This window comes from Mirounga angustirostris, unplaced genomic scaffold, assembly GCF_029215605.1.
Source record: "Mirounga angustirostris isolate CCGP_5_RB_7025 unplaced genomic scaffold, mMirAng1.0.hap1 SCAF_1, whole genome shotgun sequence".
Classification (NCBI taxonomy): domain Eukaryota; kingdom Metazoa; phylum Chordata; class Mammalia; order Carnivora; family Phocidae; genus Mirounga; species Mirounga angustirostris.
In genome coordinates, this window is record NW_026991709.1 from 69,765,639 (window position 1) to 69,782,742 (window position 17,104).

The 17,104-nt window shown below is 37.5% G+C and overlaps 1 protein-coding gene across 9 annotated transcripts in view; it reads right to left on the minus strand.

Annotated features, from left to right (window-relative positions):
* The window catches only part of LRCH3 (leucine rich repeats and calponin homology domain containing 3), a 120,954-nt gene that overhangs the window by 19,558 nt on the left and 84,292 nt on the right, over positions 1-17,104 (minus strand). For 5 of the 9 annotated variants that reach the window (XM_045903041.3, XM_064574133.1, XM_045903043.3 and 2 more), the window contains exons 11-17: positions 13,962-14,013; positions 13,402-13,551; positions 10,487-10,537; positions 8,933-8,986; positions 4,235-4,306; positions 1,430-1,478; positions 812-919 (exon numbers count right to left, since the gene is read on the minus strand). In XM_045903041.3, the coding sequence (XP_045758997.1) occupies positions 812-919; positions 1,430-1,478; positions 4,235-4,306; positions 8,933-8,986; positions 10,487-10,537; positions 13,402-13,551; positions 13,962-14,013 (536 nt within the window). Of the gene's footprint in view, positions 1-811; positions 920-1,429; positions 1,479-3,267; positions 4,307-8,932; positions 8,987-10,486; positions 10,538-13,401; positions 13,552-13,961; positions 14,014-17,104 lie in introns of those variants that run through there. The other 4 variants (XM_045903040.3, XR_010406206.1, XM_045903037.3 and 1 more) reach the window with 4 other exon arrangements.

Here is a 17,104-nt window from a genome sequence, read left to right on the forward strand (position 1 = left end):
TATATGTGTTTACGTATTTTAGAAAGTAAAACTGCTGGTCATGGGATACAAATGTCAACATTATTAGATAATGTAAACAGTTTTCCATACTAATTTACAATCCCACATGCAGTGCAACTCTGGTTTGATTTTAAATCTCACTGTGAGGGCATCTATCAGTTACACTAAAAGTAGTTATTTTTGACTTGAAATGTCTGTTTCTACTTCCAGGTAACTTCTTTGGAGGCCAGGCAGATGTATGTCATACTAACTAAGAAACATTAGACTGAGTACATTTTTTAAAAAAAGAATTACTTGGGCACCTTAGTGGCTCAGTCAGTTAAGCATCTGCCTTCGGCTCAGGTCTTGATCTCAGGGTCCTGGGATCAAGTCCTGTGTCAGTCTCCCTGCTGAGCAGGGAGTCTGCTCCTCCCTCTCCCTCTCTCTCTCTCAGCCCCTCCTCCTGCTTGTGATCTCTCTATCTCTCTCAAAAAATAAATAAAATCTTAAAAAAAAAAATTACTGATTCATTTAAGAACACATAAAACAGCTTTTATCAAAAGAAAAATCTGAAAAAGAGCTCAATACAGAGAAGAGAAACATTCCCTAAAGCCCTGAAAGAGTACTTTATTTGTTCAGACCTATAACCTCCTTTGGGTGGTACTAAGAAATTCAAACAAGATTCTCCTGCTTTAATGTTAGTGAGACCACAGACGAATGCAGAGTTTAAAGCTTTTGCCAAAGTGACATCTCAGGGCTGAAGTTAAAAAGCATATAATAGTTAATGTTGTTATACAGAGTACCCCCCCACTTTTTAGTCACTGTGACCTACCTTTATTTGCTTCTGCCCCGACAGCTGCTCGGAAAAGGAAGCTTTCAGGGCGCTGGACCTGGTTTCTCTGAATAGCAGCAGGAAAAGAATATGCAGGGCAATGATGAACTACATCAGCATGGAAAAGCAAAATAAGATTAAAGGAGATGGAAAAAAAAATTAAATATAACAACAGACACACGTGTCACAAAAGTTCAATAAATGGTACAAAGATCAAATTAAACCTGGTAATGAAATAAGATGATAATTTTGTTTATTAATACAAAATTGGGTACAGAAAACTAACCTTGAAATCAGGAAGGCTGCTTGTATGTATTTTTAACTGTCATGTTATTTTTGCTGTATCAATAAAGGCAGAACAAATGTTACTATACTGAATAGATTCTCTTGTTGGGAACGTATAGCCCTGCTAGCTCATGCTCATAGGCTCATATCAAATGGCTGAGTAGTCGAACAACCAGTTGAATTAAAAAATGGAAAATGTGCAGGAAATACTCAATTTGGGGTCTGGTTTCTCCTCTCAGAAAAGGAAACCACAGCTAGCCTAGAGGTAATTATCAAGAAAGTCCTGGTAAAAATTATTCTTGATGTGGTTAATTATACCTTTGTGTCTATTACCTGTTTCCGTTGTAGGTGAACTTGCTATGGCATTAGATCTGTCATCATTCTGTGGAGAAACAGAGATGTATCAATAATTATTATTCAAGAAAGGGTACTTTCCACATTTATGATTACCTGAGATAAAAGTAAAAAAAATCATGAAACTCTCCTTCAAAATTAAGTCTAGAAATGAGAATTTGGTGTAATGATTAATTTTGTACATTGTTTTAAGGCCAAACTTTTCATTTACTTCTACAGGATACGAGGTTTATGTAAAATGCATTCCCTAAAGATAGTCTAATAGGTCTTTCCTAGGACTATGAAGAATGATCATCCTAGGGCAGAAAATTTTACTAGAAAATGTATAGGGGAGAGTAAATTTCATTTTATAATTTCATTTTCTGGTATAGTTTCTGAGTTATTTTTCTCCCCCTAGAGTAAAATTTAATGTATTAAGAAAAAAATGATGAAGGTCTCTTCATTTCAATTAGGAAATAAGGTGTTTAAAGATGATGGATAGCTGTATTTTCAGTCTAGCATTTGAGTCCAAGATGTTTTTACTTCATTGACCAAAGGGAACTATAAAAAGAAGGAAGAGCTAGCTCAACATGTATAGAGTTTAATAAAAAAGAGAAATGTAATAACCTAACTTAAAAAGAAGTGTTGGTTGGATGGGCTAACAATACTGAAGACTTGGCAGGGGAGTAAAATCAAGAAAAGCTAGAGTAACAATTTTCCAGGCCTTCTCATCTAGACTTAATAAATTAAATATAACTTCATGATATAAAGATACATTTTTTAACTAGCAGAATGATTTTTTTAAAAGATTTTATTTATTTATTTGAGAGAGAGACAGAAAGAGCACAAGCAGGGGGAGTGGCTGGCAGAGGGAGAAGCAGGCTCCCCACCGAGCATGGAGATTGATGTGGGATTAGATCCCAGGACCCTGGGATCATGATCTGAGCCGAAGTCAGACACTTAACGACTGAGTCACCCAGGCGCCCTAGAATGATGATTTTTAAAATGTACTTTGATTGAATCTAGAAATCTAAGTGACTTGCATTCTAGGATATGAAGATAATTAGTTCAAATCATTTAGAGGCCATGAACTATATTTGAGAACTCTTGGAGAACTGGAACAAAAACCAGAAATTGACAGGAACTCGACTTTTACTTGTCTGGTTAAGCAATAAAAGAAATAAACCCTTGCCTAAATATATATAAATATATACCTGCTGTAAAGTAACTGGGATACCAAAAAATATAGTCTTTTCAAACTAATCATTTACACTGCAGCAGGTCTGGACAAATAGAAAGTTAGACTTAATCACACAATGGTTGGCACATTCAGATTTGGCCTTTTTCAACTATGATTGTGGGAGAGAATAAGCTCCAATGCCCTAAGGTATCCATTGCGTGTAATGAATTAGCTTCTCTCCTATACATCTCCTATACTAAACACCTTCCTTGAGAGGATTTTGAGAACAATCCCTCAATTTTCTGTGTTGTCATTCAAATAAGGAACCTAGCTGAGAAAGGCTAGCAAAGGGTCAACATAGAAGAGAATTATAAAGTTTCTTCAGAAGTCATCCAGCTATGTGTAGCATCTTCAATAACGACTAGAGAGAAGGTTTATCAGGTTTACAGATGTTATAAAGTTGGGGCTAGCATTTAGAAGGACATGATGCAACAATTTGAAAGTATTCTGGTAAATCAGAGAAGTAAAAATGTTCAAAAAGCAAAATTAAGTATTTAGAAAAACAGGATACAAGATGTAGGAGTTAATGATCATTTAGGAGTATAACAGAAACATCTGAGAATTACAATGGATACTGAGCAAAATGAGAAAAGCCAACCTAATGCTCAGAGGAAGACGTGAAAAGCCTTGTTTCTTGCTCAGCGCCAGGTGGGCTCGAGTGAAGGGTATGTTTCTGGTTGGGGACTGTGGAGCCAAAATGGAAGGCAGAGAACTTGAGAAAGCTCAAAAGGATTAAGAGACTGAGAAAGGCACATAAAATGACCAGAATTTATACAGTGAGAAGACAAGGGCAGCATCGTAATAGTTTTCAAATATAAAGACTCTTACATAAAGACTGCTAAATAACTAGAAAATCTCCACACTGGAAAGAAAAGAAGAAAGAAGTGTATACCACAGGGGGGAAGATCTAAGTTAGACAAGTGGAGAACCTTCTAACAGTGAAGGTTATTAAGAATTTCTTATATATCATATGATATATATGGAATTACCATTCCTACAGGCCTTCAAAAAATAAAATACCACAAGCTCTTTATTCAGGCTTGCAGGCCATATTCCAACTCTGCTGGTAAGCTTGAAAGCAGCCATAGACCAGACAGGAACAAATGCGGGTGGCGCTGCCAATAAAACTATTTACAAATCCAGGGGGCCTCGGGGCCACAGCTTGTTGACCTCTACTATGAGAGGGTTTTAGCAGTGACACTTTTGGAGACTGGGACTGAAATTATTTTGCATGCGTATCAGACAATAGAATTAATTTGACATTATTTATCAGCCAAAGTAACTCATGACAAAAAAATAACCTCTGATAGGAATATCAGAATGATATTTCAAACAGAATCTCCATATAAAGAATTAATGCAGGCTCTGTGTTTCCAGCACAGTAAATCTTTCAAAAATTTCAAGCAAAATTAATGTTAAACTCACAAATAGTTTTATAAGCTTACAGATATTTCACGCACTCCTAGATTTTACATTGCCATTGGACCAATCTATTGGAAAATTTAAGAGCTCCCATGCACAACCCCTCCCCAAAGCTCCTGGTGCATTACAGTAACAAGAGATACCTTAATAGGCATGAAGGCAGAAGAATAAGGCAGGGTAGCAGCACAGCCCACTTGATTCAACCCTGACAGCGACTAAATTTTAAAAGAGAAAGAGAAGAAACAGAAGGCAGCGTTCATGTTAGCAAAATGTCAGGCAGGCAGGGCAGATCTGGCCAATGAAATTAGAAAAGGAAAGGTCACGGACAAACTTTCAAATGGTTTACTAAGATACTGATAGGGCAGAAAGAATACTTGGGGGGACAAAACGAATAACTTCTAAAATAGTTTTCCCACTTGTATAATTTAAACTATTTCAATACTTCATACCACATTAATCAAGAAATGAAGGGGCTTTTGGCTGTCGGCTCTCAGGAGGCCAAGGTGCAACTCTTTTCAGTCATCTTGAATCCGGGTTCATCCAACACCAGCTGTCTCCAGCATGCTGCCTAAGCTCGAGCCCAAGGACAGCAAAGTTGTATACCTGAGGTATATAGCTGGGGAAGTCAGTGCCCCGTCTGCCCTGGCCCCCAAGGGCAGCCCTCTGGGTCTGTCTCCAACAAAGCCTGGTGATGACAATGCCAAGGCAACCAGTGATTGCAAAGGTCTGAGGATTATAGCGCAACTGACCAACCGACCGTTCAGGACAGAGGGGCTCAGATGGAAGTGGTACCTTTTGCCTCTGCCCTGATTATTAAAGCCCTCAAGGAATCAAGAGACAGAAACAAGCAGAACAATATAAAGCAGAGTAGGTATCACTTTTGATGAGATTGTCAATACGGCCTGACGGATGTGGCACCGATCTTTAGCTACAGAACTCTCTGGAACCATTAACGAGATCCTGGGGACTGCCCAGTCTCTGGGCTGCAATGTTGATGGCCGCAGGTGCCCTCATTACATCATAGATGACATCAACAGTGGTGTAGCGAAATGCCCAGCTAGTTAAGAACTACAAAGGAAAATATTTTCATAAATGATCATGTGACAACCGAAAAAAAAAAGCAGGCATGATTTATTAAAAAGATCTTATGCAGAACTAAAACTGAGAACATCAAAATTTTTGAGCATAATCACCTTAGAAACGAAACTAGGAAGTCCTGTGCTCTGCCTATGATGGGGAAAGAAACACAGTTGAGGAGCTCATGTCAAATGAGCAGAACTGGCATGAGTAAGAACAGTGCTTCTTCAATGTTAATCCAAATTCGACATACATATATATATATATATATTGCCTTGGCATTATACATACATATATGTGTAACAGCTCTGATGTGAGAAAACAGGATAGGAGGATTCTGCATCACACCTTAAGGATGAATTTTATTTCTGCCTCTGTGTCCAAATGACCTGTAAGAGGGTGAGTGGAATTTTCCTTTTCTTTGAATCCTTGATCTTTTCACCAACGTACACACAACTAGAAATATTAGCTGTATCTATTAGGTAAATTAGAGGTATAACTAGAGACAATGTTATTAGAATCTACTGTACAGAATTTTGATTATAGATAAAACTGTGCAAAATGTGACAGTTTTTTAATTTGGTAAAGAGTAGAAATCAAAGAAGACAGGACTTTTACAAAGGGCATTGGATAAGACTGTACCTATTAAAACAACAAAATGCCAAAGGCTTAAATATATTAAAGCCTTTATAAGTTAAATAGCTTTGAAAAATGTAAACTAGGATCACAAATATGTGAATCATGGAATAAATCAACTTAAACACATGTGGGTGTTTAGAAAAAGGTGTGTAGATGATCTATGAAATAGATACAGTTATTTTTATAAGACAGCTGATAGATAGCAATGTTTCTTTTGTGGGGGGGTTGGCAAAAAAAAAAAAAGGGTAACACTGCAACCTAATCTATCTTAAAGCAGAAAAAAATGAAGGAAATATACCAAAGAACAGGACTGTGAAAACAGTTATACACCGTGTACGTTTCACCTCTTCAGTTTTCCTGGGCCTCTTTATAACCAAATGTACTGGAATTACTGTAAATCCCAAACATGAAAAGGCTAAAAGCCACTACATTGTCAAAGGAGGACAAAAGGAGTGGAGGGAAGAGGAAGTAAAATGAGTCTCGACTGTCTCTAGATTCTGAGATGATACACAGATGCAGTGGGATATAGATGAAAGCAGCGGACGCCTGAAGGGCAGCCCTAAGAGAATGTTTATGTCATGGATATTAAGCACCACTAATAGTTATTTCAAATCCCATACTTTAAGGTCTTTAAATCAAATCCAATATTTATGCCTTGCTATATCATCAGACCTTTTCATCATGAAACAATTTAATGAGCGATTATTACATACATAGCATTTATGTGCTCATTCAGGAAATATTTATTGAGCACTTAATATGTCCCAGGGACAATGATAGGGACTGAGTATACATAGGTAATTGCAAGAGAGAATATCCCTGTGCCCAGGAAGCTTACAGCCTGCAGTCTAATAGGGAAGAGATATAAAACAATAAATGCCCACCTAAAAGTACTAGGATGAGAAAAATGACAGTGGAGACAAATTTGATTTGGGGGTTGTGGGTTGCAGAAAAGCCATTTTAAAGGTGTGACATTTAAGCTGATACCTGATAGATGAGAAGGAATTAACCAAGGGGTATATGCAGGGAGGGAGATGCAGTCCATGCTGAGGGAAACCGCATCTGCAAAAGGTTGTGAGGTAGAAACGGGCTACCACCAGGAGCTTTTAGGCCATGTTAAGAAGTTAGGACTTGGGGCGCCTGGGTGGCTCAGTCGGTTAAGTGTCCGACTCATGTCATGATCTCAGGGTCACGAGATCAAGCCCTGCATCGAGGCCCACGTTGGGCTCCGTGCTAGTGGAGTCAGCTTAAGATTCTCTCTCTCGGGCGACTGGGTGGCTCAGTTGGTTAAGCGACTGCCTTCGGCTCAGGTCATGATCCTGGAGTCCCGGGATCGAGTCCCGCATCGGGCTCCCTGCTCAGCAGGGAGTCTGCTTCTCCCTCTCCCACTCCCCGTTTGTGTTCCCTCTCTCGCTGTGTCTTTCTCTGTCAAATAAATAAATAAAATCTTTAAAAAAAAAAAAAAAAGATTCTCTCTCTCGCTCACCCTCTGTCCCTCCCCCACTCCCTCTCTAAAAAAAAAAAAGTTAGGACTTTATTCTATCATATGAAGCCATCGAAGAGTAGTCTTGAGAAAATCAGAGGTATGCTTTAAAATAGACTCTTTTTTGTACAGTGTTGGACGTTATTTGGCATACAAAAATATGTGAGATGTGTCCTTGCTTTTCAAGGCCATCTCATTTAGGTCAAACATGAATACTGAGGAGAAAAATACAAGTGCATGTGTTTTGAAAATGGCTAAAAGCCATTTCAAATTTCACACTGAGGGAATTCTGTTGTTTTTCCAAATTCCACTTTTTCCTCGACAAAGAAGTGTGGGCACTCTGACTCCTATCACTTCCTATATGTGTTATTAAATCTCAGTCTCAAAAGGTGTTTTCAATTACAGCATGAGAGGCAATACACCATGGTGTTTAATGCAGGTTCTCAAGTCAGCAAGATCTAGATTTGAACCCAATCTTGCACTTACTTAGGCTACGTGACCTTGGACAAATCGCATTCAGGACAAAACATTCTGTGCCTCGGTAACCGTTGGTAAAAGGGTGATAGGTTTAACCTTAACTGTTCAGAGTGCCGTGAGGAGTAAATGAGATAATTCCGGTAGCGTCTCTCAATATTTTTCTGCATTAATTTAAGTTACTCGCTTCTCATGCCAATTAATTTCCACTAAGCCCCCAGAGGGTGGTGGTTTTATTTATCTCTAAGACTGCCCAATTAAAATGTGCTTTATCCATCTCAACGGAAGTGATCACTGCAGAACACACGGAAGCGTGGACAACAGAGTCTACGCGAGAAGATGTGCACACTAAGCCTGCAGTCCGTGCAGCAGAGTGCACAATGGCAGCAGGTACTGAGACAGAAGACAGCGATTGCTACACACACTGGACTTTCAAACGGCTCGCTTTCGACATACTGTAAAAAATATCATAAAACATGATGGGAAAAGCATTTTGTAAATGTTAGAATTCTCTTGCAAGGCTGACAAAACTTACTAAGATTTTCAATACAGATTTTATGTTATGCTCATTCTCAGTTGATGAAAGGCACTAAAAGTAAACCAGTGTTAAAAATGATCAGTAGGTAACATTCCAAGTTAATGTTTCCCAGAGTTTAAAAAAAGGGGCATGGAGGGATAATCTTGAGATGTTAAGTATTTTTTAAAAGTTTGGGATTTTCAGTAGCTTAAAACAGATAATAAAATAGGAAGGCAAATAAACAGTTGTATAATTAGTCATGGAGTAAGAAAATTCACTGAACACACAGGTGATTCACCAGCCAAATTAATGATTAATAAAGTAAATGCACCTGGAATTAGAAATGACATTTAAAAAACAAATTATGCCCCCTCCTCCTAACCCACATACAAAGCCAATATGGATCACAATGTGAACGTTTTACTTTTGGAAACACTAACAAAGGTATTTGAATCATAGCAGCAGACCGCTGGAACACTGGGTAAATCACGAACAATAATATAGGAAACCATTCTAGCTACTTGTAAAGCATTTAGTAATGATGCTCATCATGTTTTATGATATTTAGATACCTTCTGAATGAGAAGTATAACAACTGTTCTCCAATACCTAGACAGCAATATATAACTCCATTTCGTGCAAGGCTCTTACCACTAACAAGGCACTATCATCAGTGTGCTGAGACCTTCTGGATGGGAAGGGACACTGGAGAGGTGGAGAGAAATGGAGCAATGTCAAAAACAAACTATGCACACACATGACATATTTCACAAATACACAAGCAAAGAGATATGTGAAGACATACTGAAGATGCTAACATATGGGATCACATTCACAATCATCTGGAATTCATGTATCGTAATAGCTAATAAACTGATTTGGAGTCATGACTTTCTTCTAAAGAGCTTAAATAATTTCAAATATGATCTTATTGCTTAACAACTGCCTAAAGCAAGGAGGAAACAGGGATTATTCTCTATTCACAGGAGAGAAAGCTGAAATACAGATGTAGCAGTGACAAAGAATTTGTGGTCATTTAATGAGTCAGTGACAAATTAAAAATAAACCAAGGGTCATGAGTTCTAGTCTATGCATCTCTTCATTACCTTTCTCAGAAAAAACAAGAGTGCAACTGGAAACTTAAAAACTGTACACCTTATTTTCCTGAGAAGTTTAAATTTTTAAATAATGAGTTCCCTCCAGAATGACCATTATGAAGGAAATCTGGGGGTAAAAAAAGATGGCATTAACTTTATCTGTGAAAGGTTTGTACCTTTATTATTACCTTGTGAAGAAAAGACAACTGAAAAGGCCGAGTTACTCTTTCAGGTATTATACCAGTGCTTAAGTTCTGAGATAAACCAGAAGTACTGATTATATGTCCACTGAGATAAAGAAAAAAACCTTTATAATGGATAATTTAAAACATTTCAAACAATGCATTTTACCATTCCAGTAACACCTGTGCTTTAAAATCTCTGTGCTGAAACTTGATGCTTGTAAAGCCCCGTGTTAGGTTTTCAAGCAATTTACTTTACAGAAAGCAGATTCAAAATTCACATGAAACAATGCCTTTATGCATTTTTTAAGGAAGCAGTGATCATAAATTGAAAAAAATGATAAGGCAAAGATAAAGAAAAATGGCTTTTAATAAAAAAGCCAACTACTATAAAAATATTTAGTAAGTTTCATTTTAACAGATCAAAACAGGTGCATTTTAAAAAGTAATTAATTTTACATGTTTACTTGTGATTCAAATGTACTACTTAATATTATAAAACTACTGTGTATGCCATATAATCAATAACATACACACTCAGGAAGTGAGCCCTGGAGCTGAAATACATGTAGCATCTTTTAGTTCAATACCAATATCATTTACTCCTGTCACATACAGCTCTCAGGACTCCCTCTCACTACACACTCTGCTTTGAAATGGATGAGGGAGATGATACTTCTGGTGGGGATACAGGAAGGGAATAAAGAATCTCCAGATGCATTAGTATAGGTTAAAAAAACCCTGATCTATAGACTGGATAAACTCCCTGGCCCGTGTCATCTTCTCCCAAATAAGTAGAATTTTGTGAGGGGAAAAGGAAAATGGCAGTATTCTGATCACTGAAAACACATGATCATCACATACAAAACATTTCACTTCCATTGCAATTAAAAAATTCCAAAGAAAAGGTGATTATATAGACTTACCTCATCATCTAAGGGGGGTTGTTGTTTTTGTGGATTTTGTGACGCTTTGTGCTATACACCCCCAAGCCCCCCAAGAAAGGGAAGTTGGTTAGAATCTGGAACACTGGAAATGATAAATTCTATTTACCAAGATAATCACCACATTAATTTCTGTTATCTCTCGCATGCAGCACTTTTCTAGATTTACTGGTTAGAAGACGCTGCCCTTTCCCTTAAACAGCTTACAATCTAAACGAGGAAGGCAATATACTGACAGACAGTATTTCATAGGTCTATAAGCATCCATAAATAGAAATATAAAATGTATGTTTTTTATATGTACATGCACTCACACATTCACAACCAGAATGGTGATCTCTCACTACATTCTCTCAATGAAATCATTCTCTCTTTGTCTAGTGTTAACACCTTTAGCTCTCTCCTCTCAGCCAGTTTTCAGGTTTGCATTTTCAACTGCCTGCGGAAACTCTATTTGGAAACCCACTGTCACCGTATGTTCAACGTGCTCAAAAACAAACCCACAAATTCCCATGCTTACTGGCTCTTTCCCCCAATTTGCTAATTTCTATTATTATGTCAAATAATCATATTATACCATCTCTATAGTCACTGTTTTACAATGTATTCTTATACACATTATCTTAAGTGATTCTTCTTACTCTCGGAGATAAATGAACATCATAATCATACTTATTTCAAAATAAAAGAATTAAGGACAAGAGAGGTTAAATGATATGTGCAAATTCACAAAGTTGGCAAGTACCATAACTGAGATTTGTATCAATATCTTCTGACTCTGAATCCTATATTCTTTCCACAAAGCTAGCCTCCTTTTCAAACTATTCTTTTAGCCTCAAAATCTTGCTTTGGGATCTTTTTTTCACTCATCTTCAATGATTTATTCAACATTCACTACATTTATGTATAAAACATAAAGATGCTTCTCTTCAAATTTCTAATTTATAAAATCCATTGTGGTGGTAGGGGGTGCAGCACTCACCACGCTAGTAAAAGTATTAGGTGCGGCCATAATAATTCTGAGTTAATATTTAACAATTAAATATTACACCTATAGGGAAATTAAAGGCACAGAATGACTCAGTAACTTTCCCAAAGTCGAGCACATAATGAGTAGCTAAGCTAGATTCAAATTCAGATTATTTCTGAGGCTAAGCTTTTTTTTTTTTTAAAGATTTTATTTTATTTATTTATTCGAGAGAGAGAGAGAAACAGCATGAGAGGGGAGAGGGTCAGAGGGAGAAGCAGGCTCCCCGCCGAGCCGGGAGCCCGATGTGGGACTCGATCCCAGGACTCCAGGACCATGACCTTAGCTGAAGGCAGTCGCTTAACCAACTGAGCCACCCAGGCGCCCCCCCGAGGCTAAGCTTTTACCACTGTGTAACACTGCCTCTCTTTGGGAACCTCAGAAATCATCCGGTTCTATGCCTTCATTTTGTACCCTAGTCTAATTATTGCAATTACTCTCTATTTCATTTACCTCATCTCTTTCTTTCTAACATATTCTAAAATGAGTAGATTAGCTTTTCGCAAGTATCTCTCCTCTGTTTTGCTCCTGTTTTAGAACTTCTAACTGTTCTCTTCTACCTAATAGATCAAGATCAAACTCTAATTTAGCATTTAATCAAGACCATCTACAATGTGATTGTCTCTTACTAGCTATGTGGCTTCTACAGAAGGCAAGCTAAATGAATGAATGAATGTAGAACGGACAGAACAGTGCTTAGGATACAGTATGTGTTAGCTGTCATTATTTACTGACAGTCAATACAGCATTGTGGTCCCAGATTAGGGTTTGGAAACACCCTTTTTTTTTTTTTTCCTTTAAAGAAACTTTTCATTTTCTGTCAACCTTATTTCCATGTTCTGTTCAACCTGTCTTGATCAGAACCTGTGCTCTGCCACTAACTAGCTGAGTATTGAGCCTAGGGAAATTGTCATCCTGTCTGAGCATCAGAGATCATCCTCCTGGGTGTGATACATTTGAAAAAAACAAAAAAAGAATTTTATCACGTGTCTGGTACTTAAAGATGGTCTTTGGCTAGAGTTATGAAACACAAGAGAGAAAGCTTTAGAGGACAAGAGTGATTCATTCATTCAATCATTCCTTTAACAAATATTTACTGAGCCTTACTATGAGCTAAGACCTGCTAAGATCTAGGGATGTAGCAGTAAATAAACAAGACAAACATACTCTCTGTCTTCATGGGGCTTCCAGATAAATGGGAGAGACAGATATCAGACAGACAAAAATATAAAGAGTTATTTAATCATGAAGGGAAAAATCCAATGTGATTTCTGAACAAAAAGACTTTAAGTGATACAGGCAAGAAAAGAAACAGGTTTAGATGCAACTGTAGAGACTGTAAATTTAAAAAAAGAAAGAAGTATTAAGAGGGGTTCTTACCTGAGTAGGTGTGGAAAGAACAGAAAGGAAAGACTCAAAGATGACTCTGAAGTATTAAGCCTGTTAACCTTGCAAAAATTTGGTGCTCAGCAGTGAGGAAGTTAGAGACGGGCTTGGATAACAAGAGTTTACATGTGCATGGCACTTTAAGGTTTACGTGGCACTTTCACGGTCTTACTGATTTTTATTAATGTACTAGAGATTGAGGAAATGGCAGCTGGACAGTAAAGTGAGATGTCTAAAGACAGACTGCTAATGAAGAGGAAGAGACTACTGTCCCAAGAACAAGATGATCACTTCTCAGTCTACCTACAGGAGGACAATCCATCTAATCACAAGTAGGAGACCGTTACACTACTTACTCAGATTCCTTATGGTGACATAAGAAAGCTGACACTTTAAGATGAACACTGTTAGCCTCAGCAAAACAAATAAGCACTTACTTCTAAAATACGTTAGGAATTTCAATGAAACATGGCAAAAATCTCACCTTGACAAAGTCCAGGACAGCATCTCTCTGCATCTGCTTGGTCCTTATTTTCTCCTCCTCATACTGTAGGGCAGCAAGCTGGGCCTCTCTCCGAGTTCGCTCTACTAACTGTTCTCTTCTCCGATGAAGTTCCAAGTCTATATGTGATAACTGGAACAAAAGTATTTTGCACGTGCAAGTGGGGCTAAAGGTCAACTTGCCAATATTCCAAATCAATTCAGGAAACTACTGCTGACCCAAGCAATTTCTACTTTGCAGTCACCTAGCATTTCTTTCAATGTGTTTACTGCTCATCTTTTCCCATCTTTGCACTGTGTTCTTGTTCTTGTATGTATTATAGAGCCATCATGTCGGTAAAGATTTACTGTCTATCTGGTGTCTAAAAACACTGTTAGCAAGTATGAGGTGCACATGTTATATCAACTGTATTTTGGAGGAGACAGGTAGTGAAATTTACACGTATCTGGCAATTAATGGTAATTTAAGTGTTATGAAAATAGAAAATCATCTTAGTTTTTTAAAAAAAATCAAAACTAAAACAGAAAAATTTTTTTTTTTACCTGATTGTGACTTGGTGATAGTGACATGACAGAAGATGGCTCAACTGGAACCCTGACCCAAAAAGAAAAAAAAAACAGAAAAATTCTTTGATAAAATAGACAGATATATAAAAACTAAGTAAAATTTTATTGTTAATGTAGCCTGCTATTAATCAATAGGCAAACTGTCTGGTCAGCAATGAAAGACTGACTGCATTTTATTTTATTTATTTATTTTTTTAAAGATTTTATTTATTTATTTGAGACAGAGAGAATGAAAGAGAGAGAGAGCACATGAGAGGGGGGAGGGTCAGAGGGAGAAGCAGGCTCCCCGCCGAGCAGGGAGCCAGATGCGGGACTCGATCCAGGGACTCCAGGATCATGACCTGAGCCGAAGGCAGTCGCTTAACCAACTGAGCCACCTAGGCGCCCCTGACTGCATTTTATAAACCTGAGCCCAAGTCATTAAATTAAGCTACAGGAATACCTGATGTCTTCAACTCACATTTCACGCGACGGTATCACTGATCAAGCTACAGAGCTAACAATGGTCTATGTCAGCCAGTGCTGACCAGACAGATATTTGAGATCACTCTTCAAACAGTATCATTTCTTTATAGCATACATAATTGTCTTCTTTATTACCATGATTGAAACAAGATTCGTGTAAAGGAGATCATTTTATATACAAAGTCATTTTATCCACAGACATCTGTAAGATGACAGAACTTGATAACTGTTCTTATAAAGCATTCCTAACTCCCATTTTCAACTGATGTAGCAATTTTAATAATAAAAGTACATATTCTGTTGATTTTTATTTTTAAGAAAGAGATGAAACCTGATTTGATGCTTAAAAAAAAACAGTAAAAGTTCTTACTTTTATTAGTGCTAAATCTTACAGTTCGGTATTTATCTTTTTCCTGAGTTGGATTTAGTGTTTCAAGAGTCTGTTACTCATTTGTGTCTCACCTAACAATGTTGGGAGCAGTGACGTTGTGACATTTAGGACCTGAAATTTTAAACTATGATTACTAGCCTGTCAGGCTGATTTAAATGCATTAAATCAGTATGTTACTAGGGAAATAAAAATAAATCCCCCAAAGCTCCAGTTGTTTCTTATTACTAACTAATAATAATACAAATTCCACCTGGCTTTCAGGACTCTTACCCCATTTCAGAAACATACCCACTATGGAGTCTTTTCTCTAGCAATATCATATATTAATTCCTTACTTCAAGCCTTTTCTATAGATTCCAACCTACGGAGATCTTCTTAGAAAAGGTCTTTTTAAGGCGCCTGGGTGGCTCAGTTGGTTAAGCGACTGCCTTCGGCTCAGGTCATGATCCTGGAGTCCCGGGATTGAGTCCCACATCAGGCTCCCTGCTCAGCAGGGAGTCTGCTTCTCCCTCTGACCCCCCTCCCTCTCGTGCTCTCTGCCTCTCATTCTCTCTCTTGCAAATAAATAAAATCTTAAAAAAAAAAATTAAAAAAAAAAAAAAGAAAAGGTCTTTTTAAGAATCTTCTTGTTCTTTAAAATTGGGACCTTTCTTCTTGATGTACATGTGTAATCAATACCTCTTCTGCATTTATCAACTACAATTCATGTCATTTTTTTGGGCAACGTTTTTCAGAGGCACATAGAAACTAACAATCTTTGAGCTCCTACCATGTACTACATATACCCTGTGAAGTATTTTATACACAGTGTTTCTCAATTATTCTTCATGCAATCTTAGGAGTAGAACTATTATAATCCTCATTCTACAGTGGAGAAGCTGAGGCATGGAAGTTAAGTAACTTTCCCAAGGTGATGCGGCCAGTAGTCCTTTATCTGACTTGGTGGTAGTCTGCTTTCTCATCTTCTAGGTATGCAGCCTACAAGAACTGGAGGTACCTCAGAAATCATAGAGTCCATGCCACTAACTTTACAAGAGAGAAAACTAAGGCCCTCAGAAGTTCAGTGATAGCTACTTGGGCCCGAGCCTGGATTAGAATTCAAGCCCCCTGACTTGGAGATTAGCGGCTTCTACTATTCCACACTTCCCCACTCTACAGAGGCAGAGTGTAGGAAGGAGAAAGCAAAGAGCAGGGAGACTTAAAAGCATATGGGCACACATACAGAAAACAATTACCTGCAATGGCAAAAACTAAGCTGTGAAAAGTTAAAGATGGCAGTAAAGAGTGAAGCATGGCATATGGAAGAATAAAAGTGGCAGTGAGAACACAGCTCCCTCAAGCCAATCATCAGGTGCTAATGTTGGCCCATCACAGCTTGGTTGCTCCTTGGCGCCACCATGCTACTTCATACCATATGGCCTTTTCATCTATGAATATGGTTCTCAGTAGGAGTGTCACACATTGCAGATAATTTTTTTGTTGCACAAGATTGTCCTGCACATTATAGGTGCCTGCCAGTAACACCTATAATCATTTTGGCAGCCAATTCCCAAATAAAATAAACATGTTTCAAATATCCACTGAAGAGTGGTGCTAGAACCTATTGAGAAACACTGGCCTACCTTATACTTCCCTAAACTGAAAAAAAGGTAATATGTAAAAAAGCAAAACTTAAGCCACACTCTTGTTGTCTTTCTCTTCTTGTATCTTTTCTTTTCTTATATTGGTTCCACATCTTTGAAGTATTCACAAATTTTTTTTTTTTTAATTTCCAGGCATCAAAAAAAAGTTAAAAAAAAAACCTGTTTTATATGATCTACATACAGCCATATACCTTATCTTTACTAAAATAATTAAAATACCACCCCCTAAAACGTTTTGACAGAATAAATTATATTTATTTTAAAGGTATAGAACAAATTACTTAATAACTCCCTTAGACAAGGTTTAAAATAACACTGAAGCTGGAAAAAAAAACTTCCTTAATTTTTTTACTAATCCTTCCCAACCTTTATCTTATTAGCACTCCTAGGCAGTACATTCTTAGTCAAAATTTTTCAAGAAAAGAGAAGAGTGGATTGATAGAGTAAGATTTCTGGCTGAGATATAACCAATAAAGAATGAGACACAAGTGAGTCCAGTACTGTGAATAGTCTGGGAGAAGCAACATGGTACCATAGTGGTTAAAGTCATGGACATTAGAATTAGTTGTAACGGAGTTTGAATCCAAGGTCTGTCCTTTTTTTAAATTTTTTAATGATTT